The sequence below is a fragment of the Vombatus ursinus genome, unplaced genomic scaffold (genome assembly GCF_900497805.2).
Source record: "Vombatus ursinus unplaced genomic scaffold, bare-nosed wombat genome assembly UNPS02011369.1, whole genome shotgun sequence".
Taxonomy (NCBI): domain Eukaryota; kingdom Metazoa; phylum Chordata; class Mammalia; order Diprotodontia; family Vombatidae; genus Vombatus; species Vombatus ursinus.
In genome coordinates, this window is record NW_020951147.1 from 1,388,437 (window position 1) to 1,409,240 (window position 20,804).

A 20,804-nucleotide genomic window follows, 5' to 3' on the forward strand; every position below is an offset into this window, starting at 1 on the left:
AGCCCAGAGCCCAGAGCCCAGACTCCAGAGCCCAGAGCCCAGAGCCCGGTGCGCAGCGCGCTCCCTTGGCCCGGCTCGCCCCTCTTCGGACGGCGCCCTCCCTACCTTCACCTCTCCTGGCCGGGCCGCTGAGAGGTGCACTCCCGCCTCGCTCCCGTCGCCCCCCACTCTGGGCAGCGCGCACTCACCGTGCCCTCGGACTGCAGGTAGCCCAGGTCGTCGATGGCGCGGATGTTGATAATGTGCACGCCCCTGTCGGCCTCGGCAGGCAGCGACGAGTACTTCTCGTTCACCCTCATGGCTTCGTAGCTCGGGGCTTCTTCCAAACTGGTGAGGGATTCGTCTGCAGGTCCAGGCGGCGTGGCCTCCCCATGCACCGCGCCGGCGTCTTCTGACCCCAGGAGAGAGAGAGAGAGAGAGAGAGAGAGAGAGCGAGAGCGAGAGAGAGAGAGAGAGAGCGCAGCGGGCGGTTACTTTCAGTCCCTCCCTCCCTCTTTGCTCACACTGGCTTGAGGCACCACCCCGCCTTCCAGTCTCCCCGCCCCTGCCCAGCCCAGCTGCCGGAATAGAGGGAGGGGTCCGCTCGCAGGCCAGCCACCAGACTGTCCATCTACCCTCTCACTCGCCCGAAGAAAAGCCTGGCGCCTTTTCTCTCCCTCCAGATCTGGCTTGACCTGAGGCTTTCTTCCCATTCTCACGCTGCCCTTCTCAATACTTTCCTGATGGCTCCAGGCCCTGGCGCCCCTCAGCGCGCCCTGCCTAGCTGCCTTCAGGTCAGCTTAGCGACCGGCCCGCTCAGTCCATCTGGGAAAGGCGAGAATGCCCAGGCACAAACCGGCTTCTGCTGGTCCTAGGGGACACTGGCCTCCGAGCAGTTGGGGGATGGAGTGGGAACAGCCTCTTCTCCCGGGAGCCTGGCTCACCCAACCCCGTGAGGGGCACCCCGGCCAGCCGGCCACCTCTCGACTCTCACAAAGCAACCCTCGGGCTCAGGCGTGGCTGCAGGCTAGCTACCAGTGTGATGTGTCTGACTCTGGGTCAGAGCCCTTCTCCTGAGGCACACGAGGCTCCCCACGTTAGGTTCGAGTCATTTTGTAGGGGCTGAGATGGTCACGGGCAGAGCAGCCCTCTCTGGAGCTGTCCACGAAGTCGCTGGGAGCTCAGACTTCGGGGTTGACCCCTACTGTGCCAGCCAATGGTACCTTGTAGGGGCCTTAGGGACCAAAGGGCGGTAGAAAGGTTGAAGGGGCCGTAGAGGTCAGGCAGTCTAACCCCATCCTTGTTTGGAGGAGGAAACTGAGGGCTGGGATGGTAAGGGACTTACCCAAGGTCACACAGCGCTCAGAGATCCTAGAAAGGGCAGAGCTGGCATTCTAACCCTTGTATCCTGACTCCATCACTTGTTCCTTTCCTCCCACTGGCCTACAGATCAACTTCATCCGACCTCAAGCCGGATGAACCCAGGTTGCCCCGTTGGTCTTCCCCTACCTCGCCCTGCCCTGAGTGGGGCTTGTTCATTTTGTTGCTGGAATCATTAGCCCTCGGAAACGTAGACGGGGCCTGGCCAGCCTCAGCAAGGAAGACCAGCTCCTTCCAATATCCAAAGTATTTTCTTGGGCAATCCCTTAATTCCTTGGCACCTCAGACACCTTTAAGACTGAAATTGAAGGGAAGGTGCTTGTCAGGGTTTGTAATAAGTGGGGAAGTTCCTTCCTTACGGTCTCTGGCCCTCAGTTTCCTCATCTGTCAAATGAAGATGATAATCATTGCTGTCCCATCTACCTTCTTCCTCAGATGCTGAGATCATATGTGAATACCCTTGTGGGAAAGCAATCCACAAGGCAGATTTTTTCCATAAAATTGCAATTGCCCCCCCCCCCCCAGGACCAAAGATTCCAGAGCTGCTGGATCTTCGCAATCATTTGGCACCTTGGGGGATGAGCCTATCTGTGACTGGCACCTGTCCAGCTGGGCCCTGGACCTTTCACTCTTCCCTGTCTTGCTCTCACCTTCCCCAGCCCTTCACCTGCACCTCTCCTCTCTTCTTCCCTCATTCTGCCTTGTCTCAGAGGTGTCTATGCCTCCTCCCCCCACCCCCAAATTAGATTATAAACTGCTTAAGTGAATAGGGACTTTCTGCTGCTCAGCACTCGCAGCACAACACCTTGTGTTAATAGCGTATGCTTTATAAATGAACCGGTAGGATACAGAGGAGCCTGCCCTCTGCTGGCCGAGGCGTCTAGAGCCCAGGGCCCCCTGGGGCCACAGGGAAGCTTGGGTGGAGGCTGTTGCAGGACGCTTATTAGGTATTATGAGGATAACTGTTTCACTGAGCGCAGCTCCGTAATTCATCACACCCTCAGAAATCAGCCACCCAACTCCTTCCATTCAGATCAGCCTAGAAAAGTACACATCGAAGGTCACACGGTCAGCAGATCCAGAGGATAAGCCTGCCACTTTCCAGGCCCTGGAGCCACTCAGTGGGGCCATGTGCACAGATGAGCTCGGGACCCTGGTCTAGACCATCTTCTCTGCCAGTGATGCCAAGGTCAGAGCTGACTGCCTGCCCTACCTCCTGTACCCTGTGAACAGCAGCTGATATGTGGAGGTGGACTTGGGAAGGTGCAGTTGTTAGGGGCAGGGTTTTGGTTTCATTCTGGGCTTTGTCTCCTTTCTGACTACAGATTTTCTTATCTACTCAGCTAAGCATCGTAGGAAAAGCAGAAAGCTTCCTCCTTTTTGGGGGACTGAAAGAGTGGAAGACAATCCAGATAATGCAGAAGTGTTGAGCTCCCCGTCATGGCGAGCTGACCCTCAATGGTCAGATATGTTGAAGGGGAGATTGGTAGCCTAAACAGTCTTGGTGGTTGCTGCTGCCTGAGATTGCACCGTCTTCAACAAATGACTCCAGAAGTGAGTTGGAAGAGTTGTGAATTCTTAGGACAAATCCCAATGGCTGAATGGAAGGAAATGTATTCCAAAGCCACAGGTTAGCCTGCAGGGGCTCCTCCCCTTCCCATTGGCACCTTTGAGGTGACAGGCCTTGGGGGAATCATTTCACAAGTCTCACATAATAAGCAAGTATGTGGGGGGGGGGGATGGGCCGGAGCCAAGTTCTGGAGCTCCATTGAACTCACAGGACTGGACCAAAAATTTGTAATAAGTGGGGAAGTTTCTTCCTCACTCTCTCTGAGCCTCAGTTTCCTCATCTGTCAAATGAGGATGTGGGGAAGGTCCTTCCTCATTGATTCCGGACCATTTCATCCACCAGGCTAGGAGAAGCCTCTGATGTCCAAATTCAAGTTTCCAGAGCTGGGTAAGACTTCCAAAAAAATAAAAATAAGATGTTGTGCAACCTGATGTCCTTGTTGGTAAACAAGCAAGATTGTGCAATCCTGCTGTGCTAAGCTGTTCAGGACAAAAGAGCCAGGAGGCAGAGAATGCCGCAGAAGTCCCAAGGGTGCAAGTCCATCTGGCAAGGGGTCATCCGGTCCCTGCTTGAGACCTCACTCTCTTCACTGACAGAGCCCCCTCCCCCCTCCTCTAACTCAGGCTACACAAGACTAATCTTTCAACTGATCCTCATAGGACCTGAACTGGAGGGCCTCAGCCTTGCTAGACACTCCCCACCAAAATCCTTCCTCCAGAGGCAGCCTGCCTGAGGCCAATCGCCTCCTTGTCCCTGGAGGTCAGGTTTATTCCCATTGGCTGCTGAGGCTGCCCCATCCCACTGCTGGGTCCACCGATCTCCCCCGAGGCCCTTCATACAAACTGCGACCTTCCCCCAGCTTGTACCTGTGGTGCTGAATTTGCTCATTGAAGTCTGAGACTTACATTTGTTGCTGTTCAGGTTTTTTTATTAGATCAAGCCCAACTATCTGATCTGTTCGGATCCCCCTGGATCCTGACTATCATCTGGTGAGTCAACATGCATTTATTAAATGCCATGTGCCAGGCACTGGAGTATTTGATAAGCATGCCATGGATACCTTCATCGAAGGTCTGTGCTTGTAAGAAATGAGGAAAGACACATATGTATACATATATACATACATACACTATATACACATATATGTGTGTATGCATATACATTCTCAAGGACAGGGAATGTTTCTATTCTGCCTTCCAGGTCCCAGGACCCAGCACAGTGATTGGCAGTAGCAGGCACTGAATACATGCTTATTGAACTGAATGAAAAATAATAGAATTCACAACCCCAAGGTGTCGGCAGATGTTGAAAAATAGAAATGGCTTTAAGAAAGATTTGAACGATTTTTGGAATGTAGGGTCAATGAGGACCAGTCTCTGCCAATCTAAACTTCACACCTTCCCCAGTTCAGCAGACAAGGCTCTGTGTGCAAAATGTCTATTGACCAGGATAAATTGGAGTAACTGTAAAACAGTAATTCCTTATTTATTGGGCACATAAACTGGTAGATTGGCCATTGCTGGCTAAGTTTCCTGGCTGAGGAAGAGCCAGAGTGAGTCAATCTGGGTAGAACAAAGGTGCCCTTTGTTAGTAGAGCTTTGCTGGCGACCTCCCTTTTCTCCCTCAATAAATTGTCCCACAGGGCTGGCTGTAATGTCACAGACCCTCAGTGAGGGGGATGCTTCAGCTGACATCTCACAGGCACTACAGAAGTGAGAAGCAACCAGAGAGATGGGAATGGGTAAAGCTGATCACCCTCCCAGGGCAGTTAACACCTGACCTTGGCATCGAAGGCTGGATGTTTTCCTACCTGCCATGATCGGCTCCGAACAACCATCTATATTTGCCAGTCCCAGGCACGCGGTGCTCTGTGCTCTACGGACGGAGGACCCCTTGGGAAGCACCTACCCAGAGCCCTTCGACCTCTGACAAAAAGAGAGCAATGAAACTGGAAACCTGAAGCATCAGTAGGATTAGGAGTTTAAAAGAGCTGAGGGCAGGCAGGAATGTCCCTGGAGAATTAGTTAGCTTATCAACTCTTCCTCGACCGCCAAGTTCAAAGCACCTCTCCAGGTACTCTCTCTGCCCACTTCAGGGGCTGATACCTCCCTCCTTCAGCTTCTCCCTCCAAGACAAGAACCATTAGCATTTCATTGGGCAGTTTAGCCAGTAATTTCCTTACAGGAAACTCAGGGTAAGTTCTCCTCATTTTGAAGATAAATAAACTTGGGAGGGGGTGTGGAACAAATCGGAATTGCAGACTTTGGAGAAGGAACCTCCAAGATCACCTAGTTGAACCCTTTCATTGCAGAGGAGGAAACTGGAGCCCGAAGAGGCAACAGGAGTATAGATTCAGAGCTGGTGGGGCCCTTAGAGATCACTTGGTCCTATCCTGTCATTTTAGAGAAGAGAAACTGAGGTCCAGAGAGGTCATGGATCTTTGCATTATAGATTCAGAACTGAGAGGGGCCTTACAGGCATGACAGGCAGTGAACCAGCTCTGCTCCAAGAAAGCAGCCCTGATCTTGGTCACATAAGAAAGGACTGGATGGAGGGGGGCGGGGGTGAACTTAGATCCTGTGAGTTCTATTCCTGGCACACTGCCCTAACAGTAGGACCTGGAAAGTTTCTCACTCTCTCTGAGCTTCAGTTTCCCCATCTGTAAAATGGAGGGGAACTTACCTAGATGGTCTGGAGAGTGCCTCCTCATGCTGACAATCTTTCAACCTATGGTCTGTTGGCCTTCCAGTGGCCGGTTATGCATAGCCTGGCTACATCCCTTCAGGGGCCAGGACAATATCTGCCATTGATTGTGAGGCACATCTTTGAGCTGCCGATGCAATGGCTTAGGGAGGGGGTTGAGGAGGAAAGTCCATAGAAGGAATGAGCAGCCAGTGACTCAGTCCTATTGTGAGGGCCTTCGCCTACCTGCCACAGTTACCTCTTTGAAGTAACAGCCGCCAGGCCCACCCCACACTCTGCCAAAGGCCACTCAATTACACCTGGGGAAGATCTGACATGGCAACTTGTTACTGAGATAAGGCAGGTAAGAAGTCTGATTACAGTAATTTCCTCTGCTCAGATAATGTTGGCCCTGAGAGTTTACACTTAACAAGGATGGAAACCATGGGAGACGTCTGAATGAAACCTCGTTTTTGGGCCACTCAGTCAATAAATCAGCATTTATGAAGTACTTGCTATGTGCCAGGCACAGGGGTGAGTCTCCAGTTCATTTGAGATTTCCATCTGAATATTTTTAAGAGTCTAGTGGGTTGGGGCAGCTGGGTGGAACAGTGGATGGAACACTGGCCCTGGCGACAGGAGGATGTGAGTTCAAATTCGGCCTCAGACACTTGACACTTACTAGCTGTGTGACCCTGGACAAGTCACTTAAGCCCAATTGCCTCACCATAAAAATTAATTGTTTAAAAAAAAAAAAGTCTAGTGGGGTTTGTTGATTCCCTTCAGACTTTTCTTCAAAGAAGTCTAAAACCCTTCCAAATCAATTAAGTTCCCTTTTGAAAGTATCTCTGTGCTTTAAGTGCCAAGGTGAGGGGTTGTTTTTAATCCTTGAGGTAATAGGGAGCCATGGAGGCTTCTTGAAAGAGAGAGGTACATGGTTTGACCTGAACACTGAAACCCATTCCAGCCTATTGGCAAGAGCGAGGAAAGAAGGGGAAGGGAACATACAGTTATTAAGCACCTACTACTTGCCAGTCTCCGAACCACGATCTTTATAAACACTACTGTATTTAATCCTCCCGAGAAATACTTAGCAGCTTACACCCAGAGTACTCAAGTCTAGTAAGATGTCAGGTGCCTCATCATCTCCACCAGGAAGCCTTGTGGATTCCCCCAGGCAGAGGGGAGTGGCGTCTCTCTCTCTCACTCTTCCCCTCCTCTCCTTTCCTCCCTCCCTCTCCCCTCCCCCTTTCTTCTTCTCTCTCTTTCTCTCCCTCCCTTTCACCCTCCTTCTCCCTCTCCCCCCTCCCTCATCCCCCCTCCCTCTTCCTCCCTGTCTCTCTCTCTCTCTCCTTCCCTCCCTCCCTCCCTGTCTGTCTCTCTGTCTCTCCCGGTCCTTCTCCCTCTCCCCTCCCCCTCTGTCTTCCTCCCTCCCTGTCCCCTTTTCCCCTCTCCCTCCCCCTTCTCTTTGCCTCAGACCCTCCCGAGCTCCTGATCCCTCTCTCTTTCATGGTCCTTTACTATCACGGGCTGCTTTGTATGAGGATCTTCCACCCAAACAGTTCTGCACACTTTTATCTCACTACACTGGGCCACCAGTAGATGCCCACTGCCAGCCAGACTGTGCGCTTCATGGCGGGGGGGGGGGGGGGGGGGGGGGGGGGGGGGGGGGGGGGGGCCCGGATGAGTGAGAGCCGTTCCTGGCTCCCAGACAATCCTGGTCAGAGTTGGGGGAGGGTGTGAGCAAAGTCAGAGACAAAGTGTAGGAGGAGAGAGGAGGGGGAGGGGGTGTTAGTGCTACACACACTGATTCAATATCTGTGTGCTGGGCATGCCATGGCAGAAAAGGGAGCTTCCATTCTTGTGCTGGGGGTGTCCAGGCCAGGAACGTACGTTGCTACTGCCCTTGGTCTTCCCAGACTGCTCTTCCTTTCCTGGCCTGGACACCCCCAGCACAAGAATGGAAGCTCCGTCTTCTGACATGGCGTGCCCAACACACAGATATTGAATCAGTGTGTGGAGCACTCACAAGCCCAAACGGGAGCGTCCATTCTTGTGCTGGGGGTGTCCAGGCCAGGAAAGGAAGAGCAGTCTGGGAAGACCAAGGGCAGTAGCAAGGGAAGGTGCTCCCCTCGGGAGGTGCTCCTTGAGCCCAGTCTTGAAGAACAGTGACACGAGGAAGGGATCCTATTCATGCCTCGGCAAAGGCAAGGTGGCTGAAGATGGCAGGGCTAGTCAGCTGCAATAGGTTCGCTCCACTCCCACAATTCCCTCACAATCCAGGAGGGCTTCCTGGAGGAGGGGGCATTTGAGGTAGCCCTTGAAGGATGGCTAAACCCACTCCCATTTATAACCTAAGGTAATTGAGGGCAGGAAGCTCATCTCCCATAATTCTACCCCTCTAGAACAGTCCAGGGACAGTGTTTGCCCACAGTAGGTGAATAAGGAGCATCTGTTGACAACTTTAAAACCTGACCCATTGTTGAGCTTCCATTTTCATTTGTTTCCCTTTGTGGGGTTGGCCAGCATTAGTCACCTTTGAGACTTCCCTGCCTGGTCCTTCTGGACTGCCCCACTGTGTGCCTGGCACATAGTAGGTGGTTCATACTCTGAGCTGTGTGAGGTGCAGATGCAAAGCAGCCAGGGGCAGAGGAGGCACCCAGCCCAGGGATGCCCCCACCCCAGGTTGGGCTCCTGCCTCCACCTCCGTCTCGGAAAGCTGGCCCCAGCTCAGTCAGTCCCTGACTCTTGCCTCGACGTTTGTAAGACCTGCCAAGCCATTTCTGAGGCAGCTTGCTAGTTGTCCATTTTTAGAGATTGGCGTGTCAAGGCAGACTCTTTCTCCGACAGCTCATTTCCTCCTCCTCCTCCTCTGGCAGCCCCTGCTCGGGCTCCAGGGAAGGGCCCTGGGCCAAGGATGTGACACAGCCGTTGCCCCGACAACAGGGTGTTTAACATCCCCTCGCCATCCCTGGGATGACCTCACCACAGGAGGTAGCAAAAGCCGGGCTGACAACACCCTCATTCAGCCCAGGCTTCAGCCACAGCAAAAAAAAAATGCCTGAGCCCAGGCTGGAGGAATCTGTCTCCAAGACAAAAGCAAATTCTTGGCAAGCCAGTGACAATGTGATTGGGGAGACAGAGGGGACCAAATCTTCGGGGCTCTAAGCCCAGGAATGCCTTGTCACGGGCCCTAGAATCGTGGACCTAGAGCTGGAAGGGCCCTCAGAGGCCAGTCAGGCAAAGAAACTGAGGGCTGGCCATGTGGCTTTTGCCCCACGTCACGCAGGCATTGAGTGCAGAGGATCTCAAAGCACTTACAGATAAGTGGAAGAATCCTAAAATCTCTCCAGTGGGTCGGTGATCTCTCCAAGGTGGGTGTTCCCTCCAAGGATACAAAGCATGGCCCATCCAGGCCTGATGCTTGAGAGTGGCTCTCATGAGCTCCTCACAGGACATACATTCAATGTGCCAGTGGCCTTAACGTGTCTTGGCAGGGCATGTGACCACCAGCAGATAGCCCACATATGCCAACAGGTGCCACCCCAAGGACCCAAGACACCTTTGCCCTAAATCCTTCACAGATGCCATGCACCCCTTCCTCCTTGTTTCATCTCTGCACCCCCAGGGCCCAGTGGAGTGCTGGGCACACAGTAGGCTCCTAACATGATTGTTGATTGACTAACTGATCTTTGGATACTTCTGTGGCCTGCGTTTTCCTTGATGTAGGTCCTCTCAGTGTGGACGCAGAGACCAAGCAAGCTGTGCCTTAGGAGTTGGGCTTCAAGAATGACTGGCAGCATGGAGTGTTGGAATGAGCCCAGGACCTGGAATCAGGAGAGAAGCAAGATCTAATCCCACCTCTGATGCTGACTAGCTGTGTGACTCTGGGCAAGTCAATTCTCCTCTGCCTCAGGCTTCTAGAGTGCAGGACTTAGAGTCTGGAAGATTCATCCTCCTGAGTTCAAATCTGGCCTCAGACACTCATTAGCTGTGTGACCCTCAGCAAGTCATTTAACCCTCTTTGCTTCAGTTTCCCCATCTGTAAAATCTGGAGAAGGAAATCACAAACCACTCCCATATCTTTGCCAAGAAAACCCCAAATGGGGTCCCAAAGAACTGGACGTGACTGAAAATGACTGAATGACTGAGTGACTGAACTACGTACCTCTGGCCCCTACACATAAGGGTCACCCGAAAGCACTCTGAGAATCTTGAAGAACCTGCAGATGTCCTATTACAAAGTTAATGGTGATAATACCTGTTTGATGCCCTAAATTCAATGACATTGGGGCCAGGCTGTTTCTGGGACAGCAGCCATGCAGTTGACCCCGGGGCCCATTCTCACCACCTTTCCCTCCTGGGAGGCCGATCCTAAAGGCGCCCCAGCAGCCAGCTCCAGCCAACCAGGAGGAGGCATCAGAGGGAGACGGGGAGGATGGGAGGAGAGGCTGTGGGTCTCCTGTCCTGACCCCTATTCCCATTTCCTGAGTCTCATCACAGCTATCACTGTTTGACGGAAGAAGCCAAGCATGAACTTGGCTTGAGGGGACCTGGGTTCACTTCTGGCCTCTGCCACCAAGGATCACGTGATCCAAGATCTGGGGGGGGGTCTGATCCCCTTTATCACATCCCCATAAGTGGCCATGCAGCTCCTACTTGAAGTTGGTGGGGGGGTGCCAGGGGGAGACCCCACCTCTAGAGGCAGTTCATTCCACTCCAGGAAGCTTTAATGGGAAGGCCCGCATCTTGGCATCTTCCCCCCATCTCTGCTCTCTGAGGCCCAAAGCCTTCTCCCCATTATGGTCCTGCAGAACCCTCCAGATCTTCCTAGAGCATGGACTCCTATTTTTACAGATGAGAAAACTGAGGCACATAGTGGCTGGGTGACTTGCCCAAAGCCACTGTACCTCAGGCTCCTGTCCTGGAAGCCCTTCCCTTCTCCCTGCAGATCATTTGACTCAGTGGTCCCTGTTTCCTCCTCGCTCTGCGCACTGACACTAGCTACTCTCATTTGCCCGGGAAGCCCCTCCTTTTCCCCTTTGCCTCCCTCCTTCCCTGGCTTCCTTCTAGACTCAGCTCAAATGCCCCGTTCTGTGGGAGCCCCGCCCCCACCCCAGTGCCTCTCCTCTGGGATTCCCTCCCACCTTCTCTGTAGGTATTTATCCACATGCTGTCTCTTCCAGTCTCCCTGAAGGCACTTAGAACCACACCAGGCACACAGTAAGCACTTAATAAATGTTAGGCAACTGTTTTCTGACAGACTAACTCAGAAACCATCTGGTCTAACCCCCTCCCTTTACATGAGAGGAAACTGAGGCCCAGGGAAATGCCTAGCCCAAGGCTGCACAGCTAGCAAGCACCTGAGGTAGCAGGGAGGCCAGGCGTCTTCTGTCATGCAGGTGGGTTCAAGATCTTTGGTGTTCCTCCAGGACACAATAGGTGCCTAATCAATGCATGGAGCATTCTTGGCATTCAAAGCCTCTACAGCTCAAATCCTGGCTCTGGGACAGGGCTGGTCACACGGGAGAGCCACACGACAGCTGGCTGGCACTGCTCCCTTATTGTCGAAGGAACGTGGCCGTGGACCGGATTCTCCATTTGCATGTGACAAGTGAGGGGAAAAATCTTTGCTCAGGGGACTCTTCCAGGACAATTTTTAAATTCCTTGGCAAGACGATATGAAGATACAAATGAGTCCCTGTTCCAGGGAGGGTGCTTGGCCCCGAGCCAAAGGGGAAAAGCCACTTTCCTCTTGACACCGTCATCATCATGGTAATAACTGATCCAGCTCTTTAAAGCCAGCAAACGGCTCTGGCCACATGACCTCCTTGGAGCCTCTGAACCACAGGGAGGAGGTAGGTAGGAGGAGGTAGATAGCACAGATACCATCATCATCATCATCACTAGAACCACAATTATTATTACCACCTTAAAGATGAGGAAACTGAGGCTCTGATAATTTGTCCCTGGTTCCACAGCTAATGACTGAGGTGGGATCTGAACCCAGGTCTTTCTGACTTTAAGTCCAGGGCTCTATACACTATGTTAGGCTGTCTCTCTAATGCCTCTCCCAACAAATTCATTCATTCACTAAACATTTGTTGAGCATCTCTTCTTTATAGGGTCTTGTGGTGGACCCGGCGGAGGACACCAAGTTAAGATCAGACTCAGACCCTGCCCTCATGGTGTTCATAGTCTGGTAGAGTGATTAAGACACCAGCAGGACTGACAATTATTCCTGACTTCACATGGTAAGCTCTTTAGAGGGGCTCAGTGGGGTGTGAGAAAGGTACTCACTTTCTGACTGGGATAAGGGGAGATCAGGAAAGGCTTCCTAGAACAGGGGGTATCTCAACTGAGCTTTATCACATGGGTATGAATTTAATAGCCAAAGAGGAGAAAGGAGAACTTTCCTGGCATAAGGCCTAACATAAACAAAGGCACGAAGGTAGAAGAATCCAACATGTGTATGTCTGTGTGTGGAGAGAGAGAGAGAGAGAGAGAGAGAGACACACACAGAGAGAGAGAGAGACACAGAGAGAGAGAGACAGAGAGAGAGAGAGAGAGAGAGACAGAGAGAGAGAGAGAGAGACACACAGAGAGAGAGAGAGACAGAGAGAGAGAGAGAGAGAGAGAGAGAGAGAGAGAGAGAGTTATTCATTGTTGTGTTGAAAGGAGTAATATGAGATAAAGCTGAAAAGGTAAGGTGGTACTAGATTGTGGACGTCCTTGAATGGCAGGCAAAGAAGTCTGCAATTGAATTGGGAGGTAAAAGGGAGCCAATGAATATTCTAAAGCAGAAGAGGACCATGACTAGATCTTTGTGTGTTATGATAACAATAATTATTACAAGAGTAATGAAGAATAACAATGAATGAAGATTGTTTTTGTTTCTTTTGAGACTGGGTGGCTTCTCCCAGGCCTGATCCTAACACACATCAGCAGAGAAGCTTTAACTTGCTCGGTTTTTCTGACACGGGCCAGCTTGAACCTCCGTGGGCATCCCAGTGACTCTCTTCTCCCCGGGGCTCCCCATGTTGGTGGCTGATCTACTAGGTTCTGCCTTCCTGCAACTCAAAAGGCCCAAATTCAAGTGATTCCCCAACCTCAGTCTCCTAGAAGCAGGGACTCCAGGGGCACCCCACCACGCATCATACCCAGTAGGAAGAACATTCTGATTGTGATCTAAAGGCCGATGGGGGAAGGGAGAGCTGATGAGGGAAATTCAGGCAGAAGGCGATTGGACTAGGTCATGAGGGCCTGTCTTGGGGCGGGGGGTGAGAAATGGATACAAAGGAGGTGATGAAAGAGAGAGATGCTTCACAGATGGGACAGACAAAACTGAGAACTGCCTAGATGTCAGAGTTGAGGGAGAAAGAGAAGTGAAAATCCCATCAAAATTTTGGATATGGGGGGCAAGGTGAATGAAGTGATGGCAGCCCTCTCCTCTTGGGCCCCATCTCCCCTGACCCCCCCACCCCCACCCCCGCCGCCAGACTTTCTCCTGTCTTCCTGCACAGCATCCCGTCTACCACCACCACACATTTGCACAGATTGCCACCCATGCCTGGAACGCATTCCTCTTGGAATCCTTAGCTCTTCTCCCAGTTCAGCTCAGATATCCCCTCCTCTAAGAAACCTTTCCAGGTTCCCACAATCGTTAGCCCTTCCCTACCACATATCCTCTTATTTTTATTTAGCACAGAATGGTAGAGAGAGTTCTGTTTCTGAAGTCAGAACAGCTGGTTTCAAATCCTGCCTCTGATGGAAACTTTTTTTATTTTATTTTATTTTATTTTATTTTTTTAGGCAATTAGGGTTATGCGACTTGCCCAGGGTCACACCGCTAGTAAGTGTCAAGTGTTTGGTCTGAGGCCAGATTTGAATTCAGATCCTCCTGACTTCAGGGCTGGTGCTCTATCCATTTGATGGAAACTTTTCAAAAATGCATTGGAGCTACTTATGTCTGATGGAGGACTGAAGTCTGGTCCATGACCTTGGCCTTCATCTCCACTGGTTAATACTGGAAACATCAGGTCCTCAACCTTCTTAAGAACTTATAAGGCCTCCAAAACCACCCAACGATTGTCCCCAGTGATTCCACAATGGAGCATTTTCTCTTTGAATGAGCGCAGCAGAACTGAGGGTGTAAGGCAGTCAAAGCAGAGAGACTTCTGCCAAGCATCTCCTATCGTTGTCCTGACTGAGGGGATACTGGAACCCCAGCCAAGGTTGAAGCTGGAGCAAGGAGTGAGCCCAGAGAGGCCAATGTCTAGCAGAGATGCGATGCTCAGTGAAGACCCCCATGGCTGCTGAGCAATCATACCGGCCTAGCCCAGGTACTGGCCGCCCAGTAATTCTGCGGCAGTCATCCAGCAGCCAAGGCCAATGAGGATCTAAATGAGCAGCTGAGCAACCTGCCTGACCTAGCCTAGCAGCAGATTGGCCTGTCCAGCTGAGACATCATGTCTAAGAGGAGCAAGCCCAGAAAAGCCTCCAGGAAAAGAAAGGAAATTGAGGCTGTGCTGTCCTGCGGTTGTGAGTTGCTATTACTATTACTGACGCAGGTGAGGGGGTCAGGATGCATCCTCCATGGCTTTACCCAACTCTGTCACGGACCTAGAAATCTGGAGGTATGCTATGAATTCAGGTTTTCACATTCAAAGATGAGTGAATTTACAATTAAGAAGTGAACTCCCAGGGATCCCTGGGGCACAGGGGCTCCCCAGCCTCGAAGTGCCCATCCCATCTTTTCCACTCATCTGTTTCATCGGTGGCATCCTTCCCATGCCGTCTCTTCTGTAATTTCTAGTTTCCGATGTTCTTCTGTCTGCTTGCACTCACCATGTGTTTCTCTCCACTGATCTTTGGGCAACTCTTACCTCCCAATTCTTTCTGGAGTGTGGTGTCTCATATATGTCTGACTCCTCCCTGTTGTGCAGCTGTCACTTGAGAAGTAGAAAAGGGACTGGAGAAAACAGAATAAGGAAAAGTAGCTGGAGTGGAAGAAACAGACAGACTGGGTCCGGACTGGAGGCGGCAGCAAGCCAGGAGGGCGTTGAAGAAATGCTTCTCAAGGTGCCCCAAGGAGGGGAGGACGTTCCCAGGCTGTAACAACCCAAACGAGGGGCCCAAAGAAACATCGGGCATAGAGTGCCTCCCAACACTGTCTTTCCAGACATGACTTTCTGCTACGTGGTCTGGAGTCCAGCCACACTGGCCTTCTCATTGCTGCCTACAAAGGACAATGCTAAGTGTTTGGATGGCTATCTGCCCTGCCTGAAGTGCTCTCCTCCTGCTGGAATCCCTAGCTTCCTTTAAGACTGAGCTCAAATCACCCCCTTCTGCAGGAGGGCTGCCCTCTCCTCCTTCTTTGGGCTAGATCCTTCTCCTCCGTGGTCACCTCCCCTCTACTCTATGGCTTCTACATCCCTACTTATTTACATCTCTCTCCCACTCTAGAATATCGTAAATTCCTTGAAAACAGGGACTCCTCTTGCCTTTTTTTGTGCGCTCATCACTTATAGATGTCTGGCCCATAAAAAGTACTGAATAAGTTGTTTGATTGATTACCATTCCATAGGCTTAATTCCTCACCTGTATAAAATTGGATGAGAATAATCCTCATGTGTAGGAGTTGAGGAAAGAGCTCAGAAGTAGTTCTCTCTTAGACTGAATGCTCACCCTAGCTTAAGTTTTTTTTCTTTTCTGTTCAGACCTCACCCCACAGTCTGGTTGTTGCTTTCGGGGCTCTTTTCCAACAAGGGCTCTCCCAGGTACACGCTAGAATCATACGTGCAGCCCGGGCCATCGCCAATCGTCTTGACTTTTGTCCTGCCGCCACTGGACTTGATTCTGGAAGAGAGAGTGAGGCTGAGGACTTTGTGCAGCTCTGCCTCAAATCCAATTCATGTCCAAGTCAAGACATCACCCCATGGTGTCACTAGTCCTTTCTGAAAATGAAACACGTACAACAAGAATAGGAATCATATGAGATTCCTTTAAAGATGTCACTGCAGTGATGGATCCAACTGATGGCTTTGTTTGAAGACCCTTGCTCATTAACATCAGGTGAGGCATCCAAAAGGGAGGTGTGCACCTGCCAAAAGTGCTCACCATTGTCATGGAGGAGACACAACACCAAGTTGGAGCTCAAGAGGGATCCCTGTTAGATGAGGAGGTCCGCCAGACACCCCTGTTTGTGGGTGACATTTGACCAACTGCATCAAGCCCCAGAACATGCCCGGTCTCCTGGAAGAAAGCTGAACAGCTCAAAAGGGTTGGGCTTCTCTATCCCCATGGGAAAAACCAAGAAGAATGCCGATTGTTTGGTCTCTCTCTCTCTCTCTCTCTCTCTCTCTCTCTCTCTCTCTCTCTCCCTCTCTCTCCTCTCTCTCTCTTCTCTACTTTTCTCTTCTCTCTCTCTCTCCCTCTCTCTTCTCTCTCTCTCTTCTCTTCTCTTCTCTTCTCTTCTCTTCTCTTCTCTTCTCTTCTCTTCTCTTCTCTCTCTCTCCCTCTCTCTCTCTCTCTCACTCTCACTCTTACTCTCTCTATTTCTTTCTCTCTGTCTCTCTCTTCTCTTTCTGTCTCTGTCACCCTCCCTCTGCCCCACCCCGCTTCAGGCTTAATCCATCCTTTAGCCCACATTTCCAAAGGGAAAGTTGATCCTACTGTTCTTTGTGAGAGATTTTGTTTGTTTCAGAAAGAGAAAAAGAGTAAAAGAAACCTGCCCATTGTATTCTGAGGTGGCCAGGCAGGGCCTGGAACAGGGAAAGATCTGTATTAATTTACAAACTCTCCACAATCGCAATCTTCATAATGATAGCTCACCTCAGAGCCCTTAAAGCCTCAGCATTATCTCATTTGAGCTGCCCCCACCACAACCCTGTGAGGTCCACACCACCAGTTGCCATTTTACAGACATGGAGACTGAGGCTCGGAGATGTCCCGTATATCTCTATGCCCATAGTCATGGAGACTACCTAGTGAATGCCAGGGATAGAATTTGCACTCGGGCCATCCTGACTCCAGTCCAGCAGGCTGTGCGTGCCCTACACAGAAAGCCCTGTGACTCCTTCTCTCCAGGGGCCAGAGCAGTGAGTGCTGCCTGTGTGCCCTAAAGGAACAGCACTGAGATTGAGGAAGGTGTGGTGCCTCTGAGACCCCAGGGTCGGTTTCTTCTCTGTTTGTGAGGGCAGCCAGGGCTTTCCTCCACGGCCAGTTCACAAGCAGAGGGAGAGAACTGGCCAAGCCACTGGTTTTGCTGCTGATCAGTGACAAGGTGGCCTGAGGGCTGTTCATGGAAAACAAGCAACTAGTGTCTCACCCAGCACCTTGGGCAGGCTCATCGCTATTGAAATAGCGGGTGGGGCACCTGTTCAGGAGCCAGCCTGCAGGAGGGGAGATTAGATTCTGTGCTTGGTAAGGCCCAGAAGGAAAGATCTGGGAGGGATGGTTAGAGGTCCCTTAGCCCAGCCCCCTCATTTATACAAAGCCCAAAGAAGGTGACGGGCCCAAAGTCACACAGCAAAGAACACAGAAAGTTGGGATTTGAACCCAGGGTCTGTATCTCTAAACCTAATGCTTTCTCCTGAGCTCTGTGCTGATAGAGAAGGCTCAACCATCGCTGGCTGCCTTGCCCAAACGAGCCTCGATGGGTTAGTTTGGACCTGTCCCCCTAGACCACCACAGCTGGGGCGCCCCAAACCAGTCTGTTGGGTTACCTTAGCACCAGAGACCACACCAAGGGACAAGGAAGATGAGGAAGACGGTGTTGTTTTAGCATTTCCGAGTTGATGCAGGTGCTGCTGAAAAGTTCCGCCCATTCTGGGCACCTTCCAGATGTCCACAAAAGGCCCATTGACAGGGCCCAGCTGCTGCAGGCCGTGAGACCCCCGACACCAGGCCGGGTCAGGCCAGGCCAGGTCCAGGGCACCTGCAGGGTCATAGCTAAGGCCTCTCTGAGGGTATCTGGGCTCTGGTGAATGGGGCAGGGCTCCTCTGACCAGCGAGGCCAGGCCCAGACTTATGCACAGTCACACAAGTAGTAAGTGTTAGAGGTGAGATCTGATTCTAACTCCAGGGCACTTTCCAGCTGGCTGGTTCTCTCCACAGTGAATAGAAGGCTGGGCCTATAATCAGGAAGACCAGAGTTCAAATTTGACTTCAAACACTTACTTGCCATATGACCCTGATCAAGTACTTAGCCTCCCTTTGCCTCAGTTTCCTGAACTGTAAAATGAGGATAATAATAGCCTCTGTCTCTCAGAGTTGTTGTGAGAATCAAACGAGATAATATTTGTACAAAGTGCTTAGCACAGTGCCTGGCACGTAGGAGGGGTTCTATTAATGTTTGTTATTGTTATTATTATTATTTCCACTGTATCGAACTGCTTGGAATCATGACTGATGGAGCTGAAAGCGAGACCAGAAGAGGTTACCTGGTCCCGCCTGCCCTCATTCTGCCGAGGGCTTAATGGAGGCCAGGCAGGGGAAGGGCTTTGCCTAAGGTTACCCAGCCAGGCAGAGGCTGGGGTGGGGCCTGGAGCAGAACCTCCGTGCCATTGGAAGGTGCTGGGGAGTGGCATCAGAAGCCTGGAACGTGAAAGGTGGCACCTACTCTGGCCCATGCCCCTGAAGGAGATAAGACACTCCAAAAGGAGTGACCTGTGACCTTGGCTTGAACCTCCGGGGATGAAATCAGTCAGTCAGTCAGTCAACAAACTCTGCTCAATACTCTGGCATGCCAAGCCTCTCAGCAGCCCTGGGGCCACCGGGGCCCTCACCACCAGCGTTTGCTGTGGGGTGGTGCATTCACTTCAGGCTGCTCTTTCCTCCCAGAGACACCTGCCCCTGCTGGGGCCCTAGGCTCTCCCTCATACCCCCTTTGCCCAGCTGCCAAAGTCTTCTGTGTGAGGCTCCTGCCTGGCCAGGCCTCTCCTACTCAAGCATCTTCAGGTACTCCCCATTGCCCTGACCTTGGCCTGGCATTTAAGGCCCTCCTTCCCTGGCTGTCACTTGGCTCCTTCCCAGGCTGATTCCATCGTCCTGCCTTCTTTGTACATTCTCCAGCCCAACTGAGAACAAAGAAGTTTTCCCCCGACTCAACCCTCCCTCCGAAGTTGGCCCAATCCAATCTCTGTGCCAGCGTACATTTCTACTCCCCTGGGTCTCTCCTTCAAGGTCTGGCTGAAGCGACCCCTGCCTCCAGGAAGACTCCCCTGATCTCCTCAGATGACAGAATCCTCTCCCTGCCCAGCTTTCCTTGTGATATTGCACATCTCTGTACGCTCTGTGTCACTGCCAGAGAGCATAAGCTCCCTGAGGGCAGGGACTTTTTCCTTTTCATCCTTGTATACCTAGCAACCAACCTGAAAGAACTGCTTCTGTATCCATGGTGAGGGAGCTCAGCTAGCACAGTGCTGGGCATAGCCCTTGGCAAGGCTATCTGTTTACTCTACTGGGCCCAGTCTGAGAATGGATGGAGTTTCCAAGGGAAGGTGGGTACTCTAGTGCAGACCCCTCAGTGAACATCTCTCCTGTCGCCCTGAGGATTACCCTTCAGAATTGTTGGGTTTGTGTCCCACCCCCAGAGCTGGGAGGGGTGAGCCGGTGGGGACCTCTTCCAGCTCACAGCCTGTGTACCCCCCTTCCCAGGGACCCACCCTTCTGGACCACTCGCAGGCACTGCCCATGGAGGCAGCATTGAACTCGCATTTGGTCCTGGTCCTGGAACTGAGGAGGCTTCAGGAGCCTGCCCAGAGGCCCAAGTTCAAATCTCGGCTTGGCCCTGCCACATCCACCCTCTGTGACTTTGGGGAAACCTACTGCAGCTTCCTGGGCCTCAGTTTCTGCATCTGCACAATGAGGGGGTTGTGAAGTCCCTTCCAGTTGTAAGAATATAATTCTATCATCCTAAGCCAAAATCCAGAGTCAGAACGAGGGCAAGGGAGTGAGGGCCATTTGAATTGTCTTAGGAAGATTCTGAAGATCACCTGGCAGGATGAGATACCAGATGCTGAGATCTTTTCTCCAACTAAACTGCCAAGCATTCAAACTGCTTCAGAGAGCACACCTCCAATGGGCTGGCCACGTTGCTCTAATGCAAAACGTACACGTGCCAAAAAGACTATTTCATGGAGACCTCACACAGGGCAGGCGTTCACAAGGTGGTCAGAAGGAGCGATACAGGGACACTCTCAAGGTCTCTCTGAAGACTTTGGAATCGATTGTGTGACGTGGGAGACAGTGACGCAGGATGCTTAGCGTGGTGTGCCCTCACCAGGGAAGGTGCTGTGCTCTATGAGCAGAGCAGAATGGAAGCCGCTCAAAGGAAACGCACGATGCACAAACTTAGAGAATCCTCTCCAAAGGTTCACACTGACTTTTTGTGCCCAACCGGTGGTAGAGAGAGCCTTCTCAGCTTGTATTGGCCTGATAGGCTACAGTGGGATGCACTGAAACCTGACTCTGGCACGGTGATGTCATTCTGATGCTCTTAAACCCAAAGAGGAGAAACAGATAAAGTCTCAAAGCCTCCCTGTCATCAGGAGGGGTGACCTAGCCTCTCTGAGACTTAGGGAGGTCCCACTCTGAGGAAGCATCAGCAGTGAGAGCTGAACCCAGGTCCCTTGAGCCTGGGCTGCAAGGGGGTCCCATAGTGTATAGATACCTGGGCCTAGAGTCAGGAAGACTCATCTTTCTGAGGTCAAATCTGGCCTCAGACACCTCCCAGCTGGGTGACCCTGGGCAAGTCACTTCACCCTGTTTGCCTCAGTTTCCTCATCTGTCAAATGAGATAGAGAAGGAAATAGCAAACCTCTCCAGTATCTCTCCCGAGAAAACCCTAAATGGAGTCATGAAGGGTCAGACGCCACTGAAAACGACTGAATGTGACAGCCTCCGATATGAGAACCAATGCACCTTGCGTTAGGCCTAGCTGCCTTCCCCACATTGGGGCCCCCTGGCCAGAAGCTTCAGGGGGCCAGTCTAGTTTGTGCAATATTTCCTTAACAGTTAGTCAGTCGACAAGCATTTATTCAGCACCTACTGTGTGCCAGGTGCTGGGGATAGATACAAAGAAAGGCCTAAGATGGGACCTCCCCCAAATAATGGGGGAGACAATAAGCATCCCACCACATACAACCAAGCGACAGACAGTATAAATAGGATGAATTCTTGGGGGAGAAGG

At 51.7% G+C, this 20,804-nt stretch overlaps 1 protein-coding gene across 2 annotated transcripts in view; it reads right to left on the reverse strand.

The window, feature by feature from the left end:
• The window catches only part of ANO1 (anoctamin 1), a 193,163-nt gene that overhangs the window by 102,832 nt on the left and 69,527 nt on the right, over window positions 1–20,804 (reverse strand). For both annotated transcript variants that reach the window (XM_027856109.1, XM_027856108.1), the window contains exon 2: window positions 189–391. In XM_027856109.1, coding sequence (XP_027711910.1) covers window positions 189–391 — 203 coding nt within the window. The remainder of the gene's footprint in view (window positions 1–188; window positions 392–20,804) is intronic.